We start from the raw sequence: 23816 nt of genomic DNA on the forward strand, positions 1-23816 counted from the left end.
TGGTATTGATTTCCAAAAGTTGGGACTGAAACAGTTCAGTCTATTCAATTTGAATGTTTAAAGGTATTTGCGTATTTTTTTTTTTTTTTTTAATATTTATTTAGTAGTGAACTAAAATTCTTTAATCTTGTAATTCAGCTTCAGTTGAATAATTCCTAGAGTAGATATCGGGCGTCCTTTACTTGTTTGGAGCATGTAAAACTAAACAGACGACACGTCGGAACGACCATACCAGTCGTTTTATTATTATAATTTTTTTTTATGACTTCTCTTTATAAATTTTTCCGACGTACTGTTATAATCACTTCATAATATTGGCAGAACTGGCAATTCGTTGATGACAAAAGTTGGCATGAAATCATTAATATAATATATTGAAAGTTTGCTAAACGTCATGCTGCAAGTGCTGATTACTGTGTTTTTACATGGATTGTAATTTTTGTATATATAATTCATATATGTTAAAAGTTTGCACATCTTATGTGCAAATGCGATAGTGTTATCTCAAGGATGTTACAATCTCGTTTTTAAAATTGAAAAAGAAAAAAAAAAGGAAAAATAAGTAAGTATGATATCTACTTAGTGTACTTGAATGTATTTTTATGCTGGTATGGTCTTGTAGATGAAATTAAATAAATTGAATGATGTATTAATATTCATCGTATGCATTTCCTACCATTGGAATGTTATAGTTGCCAACCGCGCGTTCTAACACGACACCCAATTTTTGACATTGGATATTCTTATTATATCATCATTACAATACAAACACCTCCTGGAGTCAAGACTCATCGAGTGATATATTTAAATGCATAATGTGTTTAAAGCGTCAGGCGTGCCGTGTAGTCCAAATTGACATTGGTTTCTTATGTTATGAAGAAATTCCTTGTGTTGTTTATTCTCGCTTTGTTGAATTTCATTATTCCAAAAGTAACATAAGTGTCATCTGTTCAAAGGGCATTTCTTATTTTTGAACCAAATGCAGAATAAGTGTGAAATATTGTTTAACTAGTATGATCACGAATAACATAAATTAGTTAATCATGCCGGTATGTATAGGGTATCTAATGAATTAATTCAATAGAATTATAATGCTGGACCTTCACAAAAAAAAAAAAAAAAAAAAAAAAGAGAGAGAGAGAGAGCGTTACAAACAGTAGCCAGCAAAAGGAAAGTTGGGGGGGGGGAGCGGCAGCATTTGAAACACTTTACTGTGAGATAAAGACAATATTTGCTGCTGTAGGTCTGGAAAACCATAGGGAATTTGGATGATATATATCTGTTTGTTTTATGCAGCATTATAGGCCAGTGTGGTGATAGGAATATACATACCAGTATGTTTCAATTGTGACAAAAGGTTTTTCTATAAACCTGTAGTACATTAGTACCATGGGTTAATCTGCTTATATGGCCAGCTCATCAACGTTAACATAATTTATAGTGCATCAAAATATCCTCTCCTTTGTTGCACATGTTAAATAGCTTTAAAAAAAAAAAAAAAAAAAATATATATATATATATATATATATATATATATATATATATATACATACAGGTTTTGCTTCTTAATGTAATTCTTCTATTTATTTTTTTTTTATCTTGTTTCCTTAAAGCTAACTAATTTGTCATAAATTTGGTTTTTAGTTATTCTAATCTTTAAACCTTTTTTTCTTGCTTTCTCTGTAGCCTTTTCTTGGCTTCTTTATTTTTTGCTAATAGAACAATGGCATCTGCGAAACATAATTATTTAGATCTCTTCCATAGCTGTTAATTCCATGGTTTTTCCATTATATGTTGCTAGAGAATTCTTCTAATGTGACAGAAAACAATTTTTCTAATGTTGGATCTTCTTGGCTCACTCCTCCATGAATGTGAATTCCTTTTCCTGATGATCTAACTTTATTCTGGCTATTAAATTCTGTCATTGTTTCTAATAATCTGATATATTTTTCTGGGATGGCCTGTTGTTTTAAGTTGTTTTATATTAATCAGAAATAATAAATAAAAGGTTTCTCAAAATCTACAGATACCAAATATACAGTAAGATGGTAATGTCCATATTTAGTATGGGGCAGTTTGTGTTTTAAATGTGTTGTCTGTACCATACTTGGATAAAATAAACAAAATGTCTGTATTTATTTATTTTTATTTTTTCTATAAAATGTAACAGGAAAAATAAAACAACGCGAAAACGATTTTCGCAGGAATTTTTGTACATAGAAATAGGGGAGTTACATGAATCACCTGATCCAATTCTTACACAAAGGTTGGTCGATTGGTAGAGCCTCTACTACTAATGGCTCAGTTAAGTAAGTTTGAGCGAGGTTAGTATTTGGAAGAGGACCAATCATTCGATGCTGTTGGCACACTCTCTCTCGATGAGTCTTTGGACTCCCTGGAGGTATCTAATAATAAAAATAAATAAAAAATATGTCCCTACTCCTTCTCATACTCCCTCTTCCTACACACTTTCAGTTGTATTATGTGCCATGCATTTGGTATTGTGTATAGTCATATGTGAATATTCAGATAAAATATGTTACTTTGGCAAATAATCTAATTTTATAGGTATTTAAAATAATCTGTGATGTCAAAAGAAAAACTTCATAAAGAAAGTATCATTTTAATAGAGAATTACAAAGTGAATTTAAATTTCTGAAGCTAGAACCAGAGAATGAAGAGAGTGACACTGTATTTTGTTCTTTATGCAACAAAATAAATTTTCTCTTGGATTTGGTGGCTGGCCTGACATTGTTAAATACATGGACACTTCAAAACATCAAAAGGCTATAAGAGCAGGTAATATTAGCAAGACTCTCGATGCATTTTTCAAAAACAAGCTACTTAGACATAGTTTTCTATGCAGATGGAAAATTAAATATGAATATAGACAACAAAATTAGCAAAGCTGGTATGATAAGAAGTTAACTGAATAAATTTATATGGAATGAGAAAGAAATTAGAAAGCTGGGTTAGAAGTAAAACACTTGATGAAAGACTGAAGACCACTGATATGAGAGTTCTGAGAAAGATTAGGGGAGTGAGCAGATGGCATCAATGGTAATCTCATATTAAAAATATAGATATTAGGAAAGAACTTGAATTCGTTAGCATTCAGGAACGTATTAGCAGAGCTAATCGGTGGTAGGAATGGGTACTTAAACAAAATGAGAGAGGAAAGATAAGGAAATTGGAAGTTTATTTTGCACTTGGTTAGACTATAATAAATTTAGTTTAGTCGTTTATCCAAGTGTAGGCAAACAAAGTTTGCGCATGAAGATATCTTCAGGACTGCGACAAGGTGGTGCAACTCGTAGCAAAGGTGGACCAAGCTTTCATCACTCCTTGTCTTAGTATCTCCCATAATGCAAAGCACATCTCCTTGCAGACATGTATAATGCTATGCATTAAGGGAAGGGCCACTACCCAGACCCTTTATCGAGGTCTCGTCAGGGGGAGGCAGACCCAGAAGTGGTGATACTAAGGCAGAAGCAATGGAGAGGTCATATTTACCTATACGAGTTGCCAAAGGGTGTACGACCTTGCCTCAGTCTTGAAGATATTTTCAGGTGCAAACTTTGTTTGCCTACACTTGGATAAAGAATTAAACTAAATTTATTATAGTCTAACCAAGTGCAAAATAAACTTCCAACATCTTTCTCTAAATCCAGAGTAATTTAATAATAAGGTGGTACACCTTTTGGCAACTCGCATAAGTTAATATGACCTATCCATTGCTTCTGCCATAGTATCACCACTTCTGGGTCTGCCTCCCACTGACGGGACCTCGATAAAGGTCAAAACCGGTCTGGGTAGTGGTCCTTCCCTTAATGCATAGCATTATACATGTCTGCAAGGAGATGTGCTTTGCATTATGGGGGATACTAAGACAAGGAGTGAGAAAGCTTGGTCCACCTTTGCCACGAGTTGCCAACAGATGTACCATCTTGCCTCAGTGCTGAAGATATTTTCAGGCGCAAACTTTTTTTGCCTACACTCGGATAAAGGATTAAACTAAATTTATTAAAAATTAGGAAAAGAAGTGCTCTTTGCCAGGTTGGCAGGAGAAAAACCCAGAGGAAACCAAGATCTAGGTGGATTGATATAGCAAGAAGTACTTTTTTTAAGACAGAAATATAAGATCTAATAATATTAGGAGTCTTTGCAGATACAGATTAATTTGCAGGAAAATTGTTGATCGGAAGTAGTAATGATGTAACTTCTTCGTAGTACTATCATAATATCCTGTACACTCCCTGAGGTACATGATGGTATTTGATGATGATAATTTGAAAAAGAGAATGTATTCCACTGATGCATTTGATCCTGCAAAGTAAGAAATAAAACTTAACAGGTGATTAATTTGTGGTTAGTAACTTGCTCCTTCTTAAAAAATGCTAAATTTTCTTTCTAGCTGTCTCTGATCTCATAGCATTATTTTGCTGTTATTTTACTTTCATTTAAATGCATTTTGACATAATTGATCTTCATAGAAGTGCTTTCTTCATGTATGCTGAACTTTGCAAGATGGCTTTTATTTCTTCTGAACATTGTTATATTTTTTATTATACGTTGTTATTAGACATCGTTATAATAGAATTTAATCCCATTATATAGTTTGGTGTACCAATTTAGAGCTGGTTCTAGTGACAGCTGTTGAATCTTGCTCTCCAAAACAATTTTATATATATGTTTTTCCACAGAATTATAATGTCATTTAAGGCTTTCTGTTTCTGTGAAGTGGTGAAAATACTGAAATTTTTTTTTTGAGAATTACCCAATATCTGTTGGTAAGGCATCTTCAACTGTTTTAGCAACATCGTGTATAATGTGTTCTGCATTGTCAACCTATCATTTTTGTGTTCAAACATTCTTGAAGTTCAGTAAAGCCACCCCTGTGTTGGCATTATCTTTTGAAATGCCTATTATTTTATTAGCAATATATTTTTGAGCAGCTTCTAAAATGTGATCTACAAGATCAGAAGTTTCTCTAGTGCATGAACAAAATACAGTTGTCTTGCATCTTGTTTGTGCACAGATGAGCTTTTTGTTAAGGAATTTCTTTATGATTCGGTTATGTAAAATCCTTAGACTGGAAACTGTGATTATGTTTAACAATGTGATCAACAAACACGACCTCTTGTGCAGCTAGTGTTTTTTTTTTTTTTTTTTTTTTTTGTTTGCCAAGATCTTTTGGCAAACAGTGTCAATGATTGACATGGATTCTTTGTAGATGCAATAGACTTTTGTTTATTTTAGTGCTGACATAAGTAAAAAAATCACACACAGTAAAACATTCTCTGTAATTAACAGAGGTTGCCTTTATTCCATGATTAATTGTAAACATTGCAATTGACAAAGAACACTCCATTTTCGAGATGTCACAAGCAAGGATGGTGCTACAGTTACATGGTGTAAACCAGATACTATAATCAAACAAAACATAGTTTATATTTGAGTTTGAAGTAAGCAGTTAGAATTGAAGGCAATACAGGAAGATGGTGTGATAACATGGATGCTATGTGACAGTGAGGATAAAGTGCCAGAGTGCACATTATCCTCACTGTCACATACCTCTGTTTGGCCTCTTGCATATACTCATGACAGGAAATTAGATAAGCATGCCAAAGGAAATCCTAAAGAGTTTTTTTTTTATTATGTAGAAAGAAAAGAGGGTGGTTGAGCCGTGGAATGCATTGCCTGATGGAGTGGTGGGAGCGAGAACGGTCAGTGAGTTTAAAGAGTGGTATGATAGACTTTGTGTTTCTCAGGGGGGGGACCTCCCCTCAGTGAGTCTTGACAGACTTTATGTCTTAGGAAGGACCTCCCTCGATGAGTCTTTTGACTCCTTGGAGGCCTGAATAATAATAATAATAATAATAAAAAGAATGGTAATGCAGTGCTAACTCTGATCAGTGCGAATAACATGGCAATGATAAAAGCAGAAGAAATGCATGAGATATTATTGATCAAGTGGAACCATTGCAGTTACTGATGTGTAGGATTGAGGTAAATGAACTTGAAGCGCTGAGCATATTAAGGAATAGCAGTATGAATATTGCACTGGGACTGGATGACATGTTGGCCTGTGTGTCATGAGTATGTGCAAGAGAACTGGCAGTGCCTCTAACCAAGGTGTTTAATCTGAGTCTCAATTCTGGTAAGCTTCTAAGGAAGGAAATTATTCATTATCTATATGAAGGAAAGCAGTGTTAAATCTGATATCAAAATTGGCAAGGTTAATTATTATTATTACATGACACCTCCAGGGAGTCCAGAGACTCATTGAGGAAGGGCACCTACTCTACAACTCTGTCCCCACCACTCAAATCCACCAACTACAATGAACCACAACTACACCAATGCCATCTACTACCAACCATCATCACCACCACTAGTATTGTCACAGACGATCACAAATATCCATGCCCACGGTGGGATGCATATGATGTTATACTTCTGATTGATTCCCTGACTAAATTGAATAACTGTTGTAATAAATTTGGTATGAAAATCAGCAATAAAAAGACAAAAAATAGGCAGAAACATTGAAACCATCAACTGTATCCTGAATGGAACCTATAGAATAAGTAAAACATTTCAGCTACTGTACGACTACAGGTGCGAGACTCCTCAACACCTTGCATATGACAGAAGGCGAATCCATTCCAATAATAGGGTAAATGCGTTTTGTGGAATGAGTGTTTATTATTATATTTTGGAAAATTTCGTTTTTTTAATGAAAATTCTAGTTTTTAAAGTGGTAACTATTTTGCTTGTACAACAGTTGGAAAATTTTACGTATAAAGCACATGATTACTCATGTTGGTGACGAATTTACACAGTGCCTTATTCCTCTCTCCTCTTCAACATAAATTGACTCATCTTGGCAATCTGCCAGCGGCAGCTCTCATTTCTGTGGTTGGACTGTATTTAAGCACAATTTTTAGTGAAGATGGCAAATTAAATATGGAAATGGACACTGGAATTAGTAAAACTAGTGTGGTAGGAAGTCAGCTGAATAAATTTTTATAGAATAAGAAAGAAATTAGTCAAAACACTAAATTAGTTGTATACAAGACAGTGTTCAAACCAATTTTAACTTATGGATCCAAGACTACAGATATGAGAGTTTGGAGTGAACAGATCGCATCAGTGCAGCATTGTATAAAAAATGAGGATATTAGGAAAGAACTTGCCATTGTTAGCATTCAGGAATGTATTAGCAGAGCTAATCTCAGGTGGTATGATCACTAAAACAGAAAAGATTAGCAAAACAGTGTTCTTTGCAGGGTTGGCAGGAAAAACATCCAGAGGAAGATGAAGATGTAGGTGGATTGATACAGTAAAAAGTGCTTTAGAAGACAGAAATATAAGGATAATGGGGTCTTGACAGATAACAGATTAATTTGGAGGAAAATTGTTGAAGTTAGTAATGGTGTAACTTTTTCTTAGTACTATCGTAATATCTACACTCCCTGAGGTTACATATAAGGAATTTGATGATTTCAGGGAAAATGTTCTGTTGTTTGCTGATAATGATGCAAAAATGGCTAAGGCAATGGTTAATAAAGGTGTTGAATGATTTAAATCAATTGGCAGTGTGGCAAAGAATAATAGTTGTCACTTTAATGTGGCAATATCTAAGTTTGTGCACTCTGGAATGGAAAGATTACATACTATATTACATTATTGGTGGATTGCAGAAATTTGATGAGGCTAGAACAAGTACCTCTTATTTTTTTTAATTTTGTCCCCACTTTCAATTCAGAATTTTATTTATTTATTTTAAATTTTTGATACTCATTATCCCTAATCCCTATTAGACATTGTTGATATTAAAATGTCTAATTGAGTTGTCTAATTTTTCATTCAAAATGCACATGCGTAATTTTCTTGAGAAATTCATTGTTTAATAATTATATATATATATATATATATATATATGTATGACAGAATGATCATTGACTCGGTTAACATACATAGTTTTATGAAAAAATTGAATGACTAGAACCGAGATTTAATTAAAAAGGTTTTAATATAAACACACTACTAGTTTCGGCCTGTAACAGCCTTCTTCAGGTGACATTATAAAAGAAAAAACACTAAACATTGAGGGTTAAAAGACTATGAACAACATAGACAGTCTTTATACATAATTAGCATGAAAACGTTGTAGTTGTATTTGAAGCTGTTCTTTCATTTGTTGCATTGTTGGAAGAGTGCGTGCTTACTGCATCACGTGAACGCCAGTACATGATTACAGCTGAATGACTATCTGGGAGGTTGTAGCTTAAGTTGTTATTTAGATGAACAGGATTGAAGATGATTTCTCTCGATTCCACAATTTTTCTCTCTATTTCGTCACTGCAACGGAAGATGTTTGTAGATTTTTCCCAGCAGACTTTGTGACTTTGGTTATCATCATTAGGATTAGCCGAGAAAAGGATATGACTTGATAATGCACTTGCTCGCTGTCTCTTGTAATGTCTCTCATGTGTTCTTCCATACGCATTTCGACAGAATTGTCTGTCTGCCCGAAATAAGGAATATCGCAGTCACATAATATTTTATATACGCCAGGGTATTTGAGTTGATGATGACAAGGTTTTGGGTGGCTAATTAAGGAACGGATCTTTGGAAGTGGAGTGAACAAGGTTCTGATATTGTATTTTTTTAGAACTTTTGCTAATTTATGTGAAACAGTACTTATATAAGGAATAGATATATTGCTTTTGAATCTATTTGTTTCTTCTGAGTGATGTCTAGGAGGATTAAGAAGGAATTTGTTAATGATTTTCTTGGAATATCCATTAACTTCGAAAGAAGTTTTCAGATGGTTTATTTCTGTAAGCAGTTCATTTGGATCATCAAGAAGAGAACGGGCTCTATGTCCCAAGGTGGAAATTATTCTTATGAGGAGGGAAATGATGGGACTGACTGTGCAGATATCTGTTGGTATGTGTGGGTTTTCTATATATCGATATTTTTAGTTTACCAGAAGAGCGAGTCAGTTTGACATCAAGAAAAGGCAAGGAATTATCCGTTTCAAGCTCAGCAGTAAACTTAATTCCTTGATGTCGGCTATTGAGATGTTCGAGGAAAACCATAAGGGATTCATGTCCATGGCTCCAAACAATGAAGACATCATCTACATAACGTTTCCAAACTTTAGGTGTTAAAATAAAGGAAGAGATAGCCTTGGTTTCAAAATCTTCTAAGTAAATATCTGCAAGAACCGGAGATAAAGGATTACCCATAGCCAGTCCATGATTTTGTTTATATATATTATCTTGAAATTTGAAGTAACCGGACCTGATGCAATGTGTAAGCAAGGCTAACATTTTTTTGGATAACTTGTCATTGAGTAATGTTAGGACTTCATCTGTTGGGACATTAGTGAACAAAGAAGTTATGTCCAAGCTAGCCATGATGTCATTTTCATCAACTGTAATATCCTTGATGTATGTAACAAATTCTGTAGTGTTCTTGATAAAGGATGGTGATTTCCCTGAAAAACATTTGAGGTATTTGGCAAGGTATTTTGAAAGATTGTATGTAGGAGAATCGATACCTTCTACAATTGGGTGTAATGAGGTGTTCTCTTTATGGATTATAGGAACACCATATAAGCGAGGAATTAACGGATGGAGAGAGCGTAGAGATAAACGGACCTTTCGGGATAATTCAGTTGTTGTTTTTAATAAGTTGTTTGTACGATTTTGAAGTTCACGAGTTGGATCTCTCTCAAGTATTGAGTAGGTATCATTATGTAGTAATTCAATAATTTTATTCTTGTAATCTTCGGAGTTCAGGATGACTGTTGCATTTCCTTTATCTGCAGGGAGGATGATTATATCTCTGTTGTTTTTTAAACTTTTAATAGCTTTGCATTCAGTTGAAGTAATGTTGTCTGCAGGTGGTTTTGCGTTATTGATAATAAAGATTGATTCAATACGTAGAAGGTTTGCATCTTGTGGAGGGAGAAAAGAAGCAGCTTTTTCTATTTTTGTAAGTAGTGTCTCCTTTGGTATTAATTTTGGGGAAGGAATGAAGTTTAGACCTTTACTAAGGATGCTTTGTTCTACATCTGAAAGTATATAGGAGGATTTGTTGATAACGACTTTGTCAATATTGATGTGTGGTTTTGAGTTCCTATTATTTTGTAATCTCTTTAACGTTTCAAATTTTCTATTATTTCAACCATCAAGCAATATATATATATATATATATATATATATATATTGCTTGATGAATTTAAAAAAAAATTAAAATATAATTATACCCCACTATAAATCAAACTGGGATTCCTTTAGATGTACAAAGCCCAAATATGTCCATGTGGATACCGAATAATGCTCACGATGGGCATTTTTTGAAGTGAGCTCTTAGTAAAGATAAAGGTCATTTTAGATTCATTTAGCCTAATAAGGACTTTTTCAGGCTTGGCACTTCCAGAACAGTCCCCCTTTTTAGTTTTTAAGCTTGGGGTCACACCATCTGAAATCTGCCACTCTCACCAGCACACCATTGTAGTGACCCAGATTTTGGGCTGTCAGTGAAATAATATAAAACGGTTGACTGAAACAAAGTGAAGAAATTGAAAAGGTGTAATGTAATATCTCTCTTAAACAAGTCTTGTCTGGTTGGATTTTAATAAACATATTTAGTTGCACAGCTACTTTATTTCAAATGTGTATGCAGAATCAACTACATAATAGATATCAAATGCCACATAAATAAATAAAAAAAAATCTGTGAAACTAAAACTCAAATTGAAATTAATATGTGTGAACTGAAATCAGAAAAGATGATAAATCTGAAACCAAAATCAATATTTCTTAAATCTCCGAACTTGAATCAAACTCAAATTGATATTTTTTTCAGTTTCCCATCCCATATATATTCTATTTTTATTCTATTTTATTATCTGAGTTTCTTATTCGGCTTTGAAATAATGTGGGATTTAATATCTCATTGATTTAAATAATGTTACATTGCTGAAGTGAAGCCTATTGGCTATTTTATTTAAGTAATTTATGGGTGCACCTTTTTTGACAACTCGTATAGCAAAGTATATAAGTTCTTTTTGCTATAACCTCAGTATTACATGGTCTACCTACTCACTGATGAAACCTCAATAATAGTTGAAACCGGTCTGGGTAGTGACCTTCCACCATAATGTATAACATCATAGATCTCCCAGGAGATGTGTTTTGCATTATGGGTAATACTAAGAATAGTGATCAGAACTTTACCCACCTTTGCTATGAGTTGCCCTAGTGTTTAACTACGTGCTCTAGCTTATGCTACAATCTGCTGAAATTTTTATAGTTTACTATATTCGGCATGAAACTCTTTGATTCCGATCTTTGAGTTTCTTGTTCGGCTCTGAAATAATGTGGGATTTAATATTCCCTTAATTTAAATAATTCTATTTTTATTTTTTATGTAGTCCAGAAACCCTGCTCTAGAGACCCAGCCTGGAACGTTTTATTTAAGTCACTTCATACTTCCAGTAAATGGGGGGGGGTCATATATGGGGGGATTAAATACATTTCTGACCTAAAGACAATCACAAACATCCATAGCTAAGTTGGATTCAAACTGCAGCCTATTGATATATCAAGCCAGGAGGGGGAAAAATTAAATGTTTCTTTATGTTCTTTATTCCTTGTTTTTTGCTTATCATTGATGCATGACTTTCTTAACAGTTTCATCATGTCGTATGGTATAATAGACATTTCATATTGTGCATTATACCAAAGAGCATTTTCAGATGTTGGCAGTCAGTTTTGTCACCTTCTGTAAATAAACTTCTGATCTTTTTTGACGAGGTCTACCTTGTGAAAAACAAAATAAAAAAAGATCAGAAGTTTACTGTTTTCTTTCAACAGGTGTAAAAAAATTAACAGTTAAACAAGCAAAAATAGTTGCCATAATTTTTTTTTTTTGTATACGTAGTCTTACCATAAATACTGTTACAGCTTCTACCCCTCCTGCCTCCCATAGAATTGTGCGAGCCTGGTTCTGTTAATTGTGCTGTGCCCAGCTAACATTCACTTGTTCATTAGTAGAGAGAGAGAGAGGTCTAGCTGCAGTGGGGAGATTATGAGAACAGTATAGCTATAATAACACTTCACAAGGTTGGAATATAACTGCCTGTTATTTTCAACATGCTATAAACACTTGAGATAAGTGGAATATTTGTGTATCAGACTGTTAACCATTATGAAGATGTATCTGATGCCAAAGAACAGATTGACCATGCTGTGTTAGGACGCAATAGCTTGTGAGGACATGCTTCTGCCATAATCCTGTGACAATGCAGAAAGTGATGTTGCGAGAGATGAATGTTTTGCAGAGAATGATGTTGCATGTACTAACTGATGATCTGAGGGTCAGAGCCTATCGTTGTTCTACTGGACACTTCCTAACACCACAACTTATGTGGCAGAGGATGATAAAATCAAAGGCACTTCTCTGGCAGTACATGAACAACAGACAGAGATATCCTCTTCATGGGTGAGAAGATTTTCACCATTGAAGAGTTGTTTAATCTCCAAAATGATCAGGCATATGTTTTGGATGATCGCACACTGCGTGCTATAGCACTCGGGATTCAGAGACGTAATCACCCTGTGTCAGTGATGGTTTGGAGGGGGGGAATGACATACTAGGATTATCCAAGTTGCATTTCTGTGAGAGAGGGATCAAAACTTCCTCCAAAGTGCATCAAGATGCCATGCTAGAACCTTTTGTATGGTCCCTGAACATGGACCACACAACAGTGGTCGGAGACAAATGTTCCCAATCGCATATCGCCATCTGATTGGCTGTCTGGAAGTCTCGATCTGAATCTGTTGGACTTCAAATTGTGGTTGGAGCTTAGGAGAGAGTAGCCTTCAAGAAATGACACCCAACATCATCAAAAGGTGGATTTGGAGTGAGCAGTGGTGGCATTTCCATTTTGATGGTGCGCATGCTGCTATCGTTATGTGGCCTCACAGACTTTGAGCATGTATGAATGCAAAAGGGAGACATTTCAAACATTTGAGTGCTGCTATATGCAAGTTATACATGTGGTTTTTATGTACTGAAAGCTGTAAATGATTTACTGATAGGTTAAAGGTTTACGTACTGTTCAAGTTTTAACAGTATTTATGGCTTGACTAGGTATTGTAAGATATTCCATAATTAATGTATTCTGAATTATAAATATTTACAACAATCAGTTAATGGGTCATTTTCTTTTTTTTAAACAGATTATGCTTCATAAAGTCTAGCCAAGTGATTTCTGTTTAATTTTAATCAATATACTGGTGCAGAACATCCTCATGAAATGAATCATCTGGTATGTATATGGTACCTGAAATAGATAAATAATATGGAAGAATTAATAGTGGGAGATATAATTCAAAGTTCAGTTTCAAGCTCTAGAAATATGAAAAGATTTGCAAGATATCAGACTGATGAGATACAATTCCTCCATGAAACAAAGGTTTCTCAACATATTGAGAACTGTTTTACCTGTGAAATTTGTGGTGAGTCATTTTCAGAGTCTCAGTATCTTAAAAGACATGCAGCAAAACTTCACAATGAGAAAGAATTTACTTGCGAAACTTGTGGTAAATCATATATGCTCTCTCACAAGTTAAGAATACATAAAAGAATCCACACAAGTCCTTTTATTTGTGAAACTTGCAATAAACCATTTTCACAGTTATCTAAACTTCAAGTACACAGAAGAATTCATACAAAGGAGAAACCTTTTACATGTGAAACTTGTGGTAAATCATTTTCAATATCTGGAACTCTTGTAAGGCATAAAAGGACTCATACTAATGAGAAACCTTATGTTTGTGCAACCTGTGGTAAATCATTTTCAGAAGTTGCCTATCTTAAAAGACACACGAAAATTCACACAGATGAAAGAAGGTTTCCATGTCCAATTTGTGGTAAATTATTTTCACAGTTTTACAATATGAAAGTACATACAAGGCTTCATACCAATGAGAAACCTTTCACCTGTGAAATTTGTGACAAATCATTTTCAAAGTCTCAGTACCTTAAAATTCATATAAGTGTTCATACTAACGAGAAACCTTTTCCATGTAAAACTTGTGAAAAATCATTTTCAGATTCTCATAAACTTAAATTACATATGCGAGTTCACACTAATGAGAAACCTTTTATCTGTGAAACTTGTGGGAAATCATTTTCACAAAGTTATAGTCTTACAATTCACACGAGAATTCATACTAATGAGAAACCATATATCTGTCATGTCTGTGGTAAATCATTTCCTGTTTCTAACAAACTTAAAATACATATGAGAGTTCACACTAATGAAAAACCTTTTATGTGTGAAAGCTGTGGGAAACCATTTTCATACTTTCATCATCTTAAATCACATATGAGACTTCATGCTAATGAGAAACCTTTAGCTTGAATGATTTGATAAATATTTTCACTTCTAAAAAAAAAAGTTTATAAAAAACAAATATACATGTGAAACTTGTGAAAAAAAATTTTTTTTAATGAATGTTGTGGATTATTTCTGAGCTGAAAATAGCATCTAATAACATATAATTTGCATTGTTGGGAAATTTTGTCCTCAAAACCTGTGGAAAATTATGAAAGGTATGTCTTCATGGTAGTGCTTATTCCTTTATTTGTAAAAATAAAATAAAAGTTATGGAAAAGATTTCACATTCTTATTACACAACCATTCAGACTGGTGACCAACCTTTCATGTAATGCATGTTTCTGTGGAACAATTTTGTTTGTTGATTAGTATTAATGGATATTGTTTTTGAACTATATATATATAAATGAACAACTTTCACCATAAACCGATTCAATATGTCTACATTCACAATTTTCTCACTCCTCTGCTCACACTCTCCTTATACAGTTTTCAGGGATGGCCCATCTCCCATTCTATGAAAAAGTCTCTTGCTTGTCCTGATAACAATTGTTGACTAGCTTATATGTCTCAATCATATCATTCCTCCTCCTTATTCATGAGGCTTTGCAATTTACATTCTCTCAATCTGTCTTCATACTCCACATTCTACTGACCACCTTTGTGAATTTTTCTCTGGACACACTTTCTAATGTGTCCTCGTCACCATGAAAACCCAGTGATCAAATCTGTGTACAATAATCCATGTGAGGCCTGATCAATGCCTTGTACAATGGCTTCATAACTGCTTTATTTCTGCATGACAGAGTCCTCTGCATCATTGTCATTATCTGATGTGATATCTTCATAACTTGTGCTATATGGTCCCTGAATTTGAGGTCCTTGTCCACTACCACTCCCAGATCTCTCATCTCCTCTACCTCCTTTAAAGTTTCCCCACCAAGTGTATACTTTGCATTCCATCACTGCTTACCAAATTTCAAAACTTTACTCTTTCCAACATTGAACTGATAGTTCTGCTTACCTAGCCATTCATGCAATATATTCAGGTCCTCCTGTAAAGCCGTAACATCTGCTTAACTCTGCATTGCTCTCCCCAATTTTGCATTATCTGCAAACAGCTGCATATCACCAGTTAATTAAACCCATTCCACTATTAATATACAAATTGAACAACAATGGTCCCAAAACTAACGCTGTAGCACACCACTAGTGACCACCATCACACACCACTTTACATATAAACCTCCCGAATCATTCCATCTCTTATCAGTTTTCACCTCTACTGGGTATTCCCAGAAATCTCTTTCCTCACTTATGAGAGTTTTTGTAAGTAGCTAGACTTTCTTACAATTACTGTGAAATTGTAATTTAGGTTAGGCTAGGCTTTATCAGAATTTAGGTTAGGCTTCATCACAGCTTTGCAGCCTGCCTTGCATAGTCTTTCTAATTTTAAAAATGTTTAACACTTGAGTCTTTTTCCAGTGGATCCTTTGTCTGTGTCTGGAAATATAGTGTTGATGCACAAAACTTGATTTCTCCATTTTCCAGAATCTTATGGAATCCTGGTGTTCTATATATACAATTCCCATCTATCGAGTTTTGTCCTCTGAGAACATAGAAAAATCATTAATTTGCAAATCAAATGGCAAAAGACTTGCAAAGCTTGTACATATGTTTCAGTTTTATATATATATATATATATATATATATATATATATCTTTTCAGCCATTTTCAGTCCACTGCTGGATGAAGACCTCCTCCAGTTCCTTCCAGCTTTCTCTGTTCCTGGCTATGGATGATCACTCATTTCTCACAAATTTTGACAGTTCATCACTCCATTTTCTTTTAGGGCATCCTTGGCCTCATTTTCCTCCCTTTGGAATCCACTTCATTAGTATGGTGGTCCATTGCTCATCTTCTATTCTGGATAGATGTCCAGCCCATTTCCAATTTAGTCGCTTGTGGTAATGAATAATGTCTATGATAAGAGTCTGACTTCTTATCCAGGTGTTCCATTGCTTATCTTTTAATGTGATGCCTAGCATCAGTCTCTCCATTTTTCTTTGAGTTGTTACTAGTTTATATGTCAGTGCTTTTGTCAGAGTCCATGTTTTGCAAACATGTGAGATGACCAGAAGTATACATTGGTTAAATGTTTTCCTTTTTAAACAGAGTGGGCATCACTATTTTGAAAAATGCTTTTCAGTTTTCCAAATGCACTCCAGACAAGTTCTCTTTATTTATTTCCTTTGGGAATCCACTGTTTAGATCTATGAGATGACCTAAGTATGTGTGAAGAGACTGTTTATAAGAAATAGTTTTCTGTTTATTTTTTGGTGTTACAAAATTATTAAACAGGATTTTAGTTTTTTCTCTATTTACATTTATACCAACTTTTCTGCTTTCATTATACAGATCTTCTATATTTGCAAAAATGATATCATCTGCATATCTTAGGTGTGGTAAGATTTTGTTATTAATTTTTATATTATTGCCTTAAGATCTTCTGGGTTATTTGCAAAAATGATATCATCTGCATATCTTAGGTGTGGTAAGATTTTGTTATTAATTTTTATGCCAAGGTTTTTCCAGTTTATATTGTTAAATATATTATTTGAAGGACTGCTGTGAATGTTTTGGGTGATAGAGAGTCTCTTTGTCAGACACCTTTTTCAATTGATATTTTATTGCTACTTTTGTGAAATTGGATTGTTGCTGTTGCACTGTGGTATATTTCTTTTGAGGTCTATATATTCTCCAGGAACTCTATGATTCAGAAGTGCCTTGATTATTGCATTGGTTTTGATAGAATCAAATGCTGTTTCATAATCAATAAAGGTTAAACAGAGAGGCAATTGGCATTTTTCCGTTTTTTCTATTATTTGTTTCACTGCATGAATATGATCAATTGTGCTAAAGCCATTACGGAATCCTGCCTGTTCTACTGGTTGATTCGAGTCTAAAAGAGGGGTTAGTCTGTTTGTTATTATGTTAAAATCCTCACAATGATATTGTGAGGATTTTAGTATCAGAATAATAACAGTATCAGAGTAGCATTTTTCCAGTTTTCTGGTATCTTTCCCTCTCCTAGGCATAGATTTAGTAAGTTTCTGTCATGTTGAATTATGCTGTTTCCTCCCCACTTAATTAATTCTATGTATATTAGATCTTCACCAGGACATTTTCTGTTTTTCATTTGTTTTAATGTTTTTTTTTATTTCATCTGAGGTGAATGAATTCCATATTTGGTGGTGAAGCATTATTTGTAATTGATTTATCTATTGGTGAATCACTGTAGAGTTCTCTGTAGAATTGTTTTTAGCTTTGTAAGATTTGTTCTTTATTCCTTATTGTAGCTCCATTTTTATTTTTTATTGCAGTTATTTGATCATTACCAACTGATAGGTGTTTTCTTGGTGCTTTCATGTTTTTGTTTTCAATTGTTTCTTTTATTTTTCTAGTGTAAGATCTTATTTCATTTCTCATCTTTTATCTTATTGTTTTGCACAATTCTGCATATTCTATTTTAGAAGCTAAGTTTTTGTCGTGTTTCATATTTCATCTCTTTTTTTAGTAGTTGTAAAGTTTCCTGTGAAAGTTTTTGGTCTTTCTGCCTATTGTTGCTTTTGAATTCATTGGCTGAATTCAAATTGATTATTGCTTCCTTAAGGAAGCAATAATCTCAGCAGCCAATGAATTGCTACTCCAGGGAGTTCAAGGACTCGTTGAGGGAGGGCACCTGCTCTACAACTCTCCGTCCACCACTCAATCCACCCACTACAACTAACCATCATCACCTACACCAATGCCATCTACTGCCCATCACCACTACTATTTTCACTGATAATTCACTGAAGTTTTTGCACATTTTATTTATGTCTTCTTCAAATATGTTTATTAATTCTAGATTTCGATTGAGCTTTTCATCGTAATCTTTTTTTCTTGTTTTTGATAAGTTTTAAGTCAAAAAGTCTTAATTTTTCCCCATTCAACCATTTTATTCTTTTTCAATTTGGGGATTATTTTAATTTTAGCTCTTACCAATCAATGGTCGCTTCCTGTTTTTACTTAATTTAATATTGAGGTATCATGGACTATTTCTGTATTATTACACAGTATGTAGTTTATTTCCTTTATTACTTTTCCATTTGGACTTCACCATGTCCACTTTTTTTTAGGAGATTTCTTAAAAAATGTGTTCATAATATAAAGCTTGTTACTAATAGAAAATTCTATTAGAGCTGTTCCGGTATTACTGCCTTTACCATATACGTATTGTCCTATTGCGGCAATCTGGTGAGAGGGATGACCTACTTCCTAATTTTATATATATATATGTATATATATGGACAAAATAGAAATTAAAATTATCTTCCTGTGGAGAATGAGGGTTAAAGCTAATACTTAGTCATTTTCTTAGCAGTGAGATCAGAGTTGTACACATTGGAAAAAACGTAGCAATTCTTTTGTAAGATAGTTAAATGGAACATAATGTACACAGTAAACCAAAGTTTTAATAGGATCAGATATTGAGAAGAATTAAGATATAATATGATGGAATGGAATGTAAGATATCTGTATTAAAATTCGGATATCTCACAAGTTAAACTTAATCATTCTTAATCAGTTTAGAGTTAAGAAGATAATAATGTGGTATTTGTAAAGCTCTTAGTTAAATGTTTGTTTTTGTATGGAGCAAGAATTTTTGAAATGTTATTCTTAATTTGGTGATGGAGTGACATTTTGCAATATCACTCCACTCGTGCAATGAAATATAGCATTAAGCTGTCCCAATGCCACTTTAGTTCTTTCTATCTGGGCAGAACTACACAGATTTGCCAGTTAAAGGAATGTGAAAACCAGTTATTAATTAATGTTTGTAATACAAGAAAAATGTATATATTGGATATGCTATTGACACTGACATTTCTGTAACTTATTCAATGTCTAATTTTTATTTATCGGATTTCTGTAAGCATTGTGAATGCTGATTTCCAGCAACAAAATATATGATTTCTGTATTCATGTAATCTAGGACAGCTATTTTCATCACAGTGTAAACTTGTATATAATTTTTATTTAAATAGAATCACCACCCTTTCTGCTCTAGTGATTCCAATTGGAATCACTAACTTTCTTGGCCTTCATAGCCCATATTACATGGCGAATGATTCCAATTCAGAAATGATTCATTGAAAATGAAATTTCCATAAATCATTGAAAAAAAATATTTTTCATTTTCTGAAAAATGAAAATGTATTTTTAAGAAAAATACTTGATATCCTTGCTTTTTTAGACCTAAAGACAAAGACTTTAGGTCTAAAGACAAAGACTTTTTTAGACCTAAAGAAAGAAAAATTTTTTTCACTTGTAAAAAAAAATTCAGGTCAGAAAGGGTTAATAATCTTGTAGAACTAGAAAATACCACCGTGGAATGTATACATGCTACTATAATTGCTACTTTAAATTCATATGGATTTTCTGATAACTATGTAAAAAATCATTTCATTGCATTTTGTTCTGATGGAGCTAGTGTAATGTTAGGAAACAAATCAGGTGTTGCAATCAAACTTCTACAAAAATTTCCCAACGTGATTTGGCATTGCGCTCATCGTTTACAATTAGCATTAGATGATTCGATAAAAAAAACATTAAAGAAATAAATCATTTTGAAATATTTATGGATAAATAATATGCTTTTTATCATAAATCAACGAGAATTTAATACGATTGCAAAACACCTTGGTATCGAAATTTTAAAGATCGGCCGTGTGTTTGGACCACGATGGGCAGCTTGGAGTTTACGAACGGTTCTTGCTTTGTGGATAAATTGCCCAGCTTTGTGCAAACATTTTGCATTGAACGATAAATATAAGAGCTTTTTAAACCGACTTCTCAATTTGGAATTTTTAAAAGATCTACAATTAATGATTGATATCTTGCAGGAATTGTCACAATATAAGTATCATAAGGGCTAAGTTAGGTCTTTTTTTTTTTGTTAAAATTTCCATAGCTCACCACTGACAAAAACCCTTAAAACTTTTAAATAAAATATTTTACAAACTGTATTAAACGTTAGGAGTTGAATAGATGTCACTGTTGACATATAATGAATAGAGGTACTAGTTAAATTTAAAATAATTCAGCACAAATCTCTCTCACACACACCAAACAATCTGTTTGACGAATAAGCAATAATCTGATTCATTTTGTAATACGTGTAGTGAAATTTGTAAACATTGAAATTTTGGAACCTAATCCGAATACACAATTCTATTCAATAACAGTACAGTAGGCCCTTGATTTATGATCATTTGATTCATGCCTATTTGAATATCTCCCCAGTTTGAGAGCTTTTAGCGATTTTCTAAGAAAATCTGAAATATGTGTGCTACATTATAGAGTTTATTCTATACTGTACTTTTTTTATGTTTATGTTATACTTTTGAAAATTATCACTGATACTGTGTTTTTCAATTTTGTTTTTTGTTTGGTAAATGGCTATCATTCTCAAACAGAATTAGTTTTAAATCATGTTAAAAGTGATTATATGCAGTTTGTATATTCATTAGCCATGACCACTGAACAAAAGACAAATTGCAATCATACATCTGGTATCCAGCAGGACCAAATTAGCAGAAAACCAGAGTACTGTTTTATGCCTTGAAAACACTCAGAAATTTACTGCAGTAAGAAACCACTAAGAACATCTTTAAACTGTGTAGCTAGTATGAAAATGTTACAAGTCAACTTAAGGAGTTTGACACTTCGTTTTGTGAGTCGTTTGCTCACAACACGGGTATGATGGATTGTGAAATATGTGTTACATCAGTGTTTCCCAATCTTTTTCGAGTCGCGACTCCTGCAATCTTTGCATAAAAAGGCATTTTAATATGGTCAAGAAAACACATTAAAATAGATTTTTCAGAATATAATTATAACCTAACATTTAATGCGATGATTGTACTTGCATCGTGTCATCCTGAACATACGAGGCAATCCTCAAGAGAACAACTCGCCTTTATTTGACAATTTGTTATTCAAACATCGAGACACCGATTAATAATGAATTTGGCATCATAGTTCTTTTTTTTTTTTTTTTTTTTCAGTTTACTATTTGTAAGATAGAATTTTATTCTAATGATAATACTGCATTTGTGTATTTTATTTTTATCCTATGAAAATAATTGCACCTAAAAATAACCGCGGCGATCTTCCCCCAGAAACGTTTGCGAACCCCAGGTTGGGAACTCAGGTGTTACACAATTGCTTGAAGAGTGAAATTAATAGGAACCAATGAAAACTTTCTTCAGTTGTTTCAAGTCAGGTTGTAGGCTAGAATCCTTACGGTTTCCTTATAAAGAACCAGCTTCCACTTTTTTATGCCATTATATTTGTTTCTCAGGTGTTTCCTATCTGTATTTTATCTGAATTTCATTTTTAGTACAGCAACCAGAAACTTTCAGTGAGCCAAAACTAAGAAGCAGTCCTGAGTATCATATGACAGCTTGCTTACTACACGTGCATTGTTGTCGGCAAAATCTCACAAAATAAAAACCTTGCTGAAGGGCACGTACCGTTCCCCCACCTTGGTTGTATGAATTATGTTTCTGCTAACAAATATATGCATTCAAATCTCGCCATATGCTTGGATGTTCGTGAATGTCATTAATTGGTAGATGAATTTCATTGCCTGGTGTGAGACCACTATCGTAACTTTTTATTTATTTCATATGATGATAGAATAGCCGTGAGCCCCTTTTACCGGGAGGTACGGCACCATCTAACTCCCCTTACCTAATTTTATTCAGGCTCTGGACCGGCATAGCTGACAAATCAGGCCTATGGCTGGGTCTTAAGTATTCCTGAGTGTAATCCATATGTGTGTGTTCACGGTGCCGGTTTGGGGTACGAAAAACCTCTACCCCGTATGAGACTGGCTAACTCACCTTTTGTCGAAAGAGACCAGATAAGGGACCCTCCTGGCAAGGACGGGAATCGAATCTGGGTCTTTCCGACCAAAGGGCTTCGTCTATACCGTCTGAGCTACAGAGGCGCTACTACCTTAATTATTGATGACCTGATGCGTAAAAGAGCTTCATATTTGATCTCTAGAGCAAGATTTCCAGATTATCTAACACTTATCTCATCCCAGTACTTGTCTTAACATGTAAATGTTCGTTTCAGCATTGCAATTATCATCTGAGTTGTATTTGCATTCTTTGCTATATGACCCTTGAACTTCAACCTCATGTATACTAAAACTCCAAGATCCCTAGCCTGATCAGTTTCTTCTAATAATCTAATCCATCCAGTATATGCCACTAGGTGGTGAAAAGTGAGCCGTGTTCATTGAGATCACTGTGAAAAAATAAATTTAAAATGATGTGTGGCAATAGCAGTACTTATTATTTTTTTAAAAAAATATTGCTGAATGAGAGCTGTGATCGGTTGGTAGTGTTCTGGGTAGTTATAATTCTGTATTTATTAAGTTTCTTGTGTGCAGCTTTGAGTGTAAGTAAGATGGCACGAAAGACAAATGCAATTGGCATGGACTTTTAAAATGGCAAGATGCTCTGAATCCAGTATGTATGCTTGGGAAGAGATTGAAGATATTTATATGGAGAGGAAAAAAAGGAAAGATGAGAGAGCATGGGTGTTTAAGAAGTGTAGCGTACTTATGAGACATCGTTGAATATAAGCGGTAGCAGGCAAAAGATCGTGGATGTAGCTACAGGAGTAAGCGAAGTTGACAGTACGGCCGTGTGCTTGATCAGTAACGGTAAATGAGCAGGCAAAAGCGGCAATGAGTTAGCGATGTTGATTAGTAAGACAGCCAGCGCAGAAGGTGACGAGTTAGCGGTAAGACAGCCAGCGCAGAATCTGACGAATTAGCGGTAAGACAGCGGACGTCCAAGGTAGTGAAAATGCGATTTACGTAAATGGCACTGAAAAACTAATTGAAGATATGAAAGCGGAATTCGTAAAGATGAGGCAAAAGATTAAACGTATGGGGAATGAACTGAGGAGAATTGTGCATTTGCACGGGAATGTGAAGAAGATTGGGAAGAAAGATCTGAAAGAAATATCGAATGATATAAGGGCGGCAATGTACGGAGATTCGATGATGAGAGGTGTGGGGAGTGAAAAGGTGCGCATGATCTGTTTTCCGGGAGGTAGAATGAGCAGGATAGTTGAACGATTGGATAGGAGGAGTATGCAAGCACTTACAAGAGTTAGTAGTGGTAGTTGGCACGAATGATTTCACTGGTAATAACAAGAAGAATAACAAGAAGAATGTACATACTCAACTCTGATGGCAGAGTTGAGTTGTTCGAGGAGAATGAGTTCATTTTGTGAATGTGTGGGATGAGTTTCAGGGGC

General features: G+C 34.1%; 1 protein-coding gene across 1 annotated transcript in view; it reads left to right on the forward strand.

Annotated features, from left to right (window-relative positions):
- The first annotated feature begins 276 nt into the window (after positions 1-276).
- The window catches only part of LOC150099206 (uncharacterized), a 53509-nt gene continuing 29969 nt past the window's right edge, over positions 277-23816 (forward strand). Inside the window, exons 1-2 of the mRNA XM_090404281.1 lie at positions 277-562; positions 13266-14446. Of these exons, the coding sequence (XP_090260407.1) occupies positions 13388-14446 (1059 nt within the window). The 5' untranslated portion in view covers positions 277-562; positions 13266-13387. The remainder of the gene's footprint in view (positions 563-13265; positions 14447-23816) is intronic.

This window comes from Typopeltis vanoorti, chromosome 14 (assembly GCF_054136105.1).
Source record: "Typopeltis vanoorti isolate ZY-2024b chromosome 14, IOZ_Tvanoo_1.0, whole genome shotgun sequence".
NCBI classification, from domain to species: domain Eukaryota; kingdom Metazoa; phylum Arthropoda; class Arachnida; order Uropygi; family Thelyphonidae; genus Typopeltis; species Typopeltis vanoorti.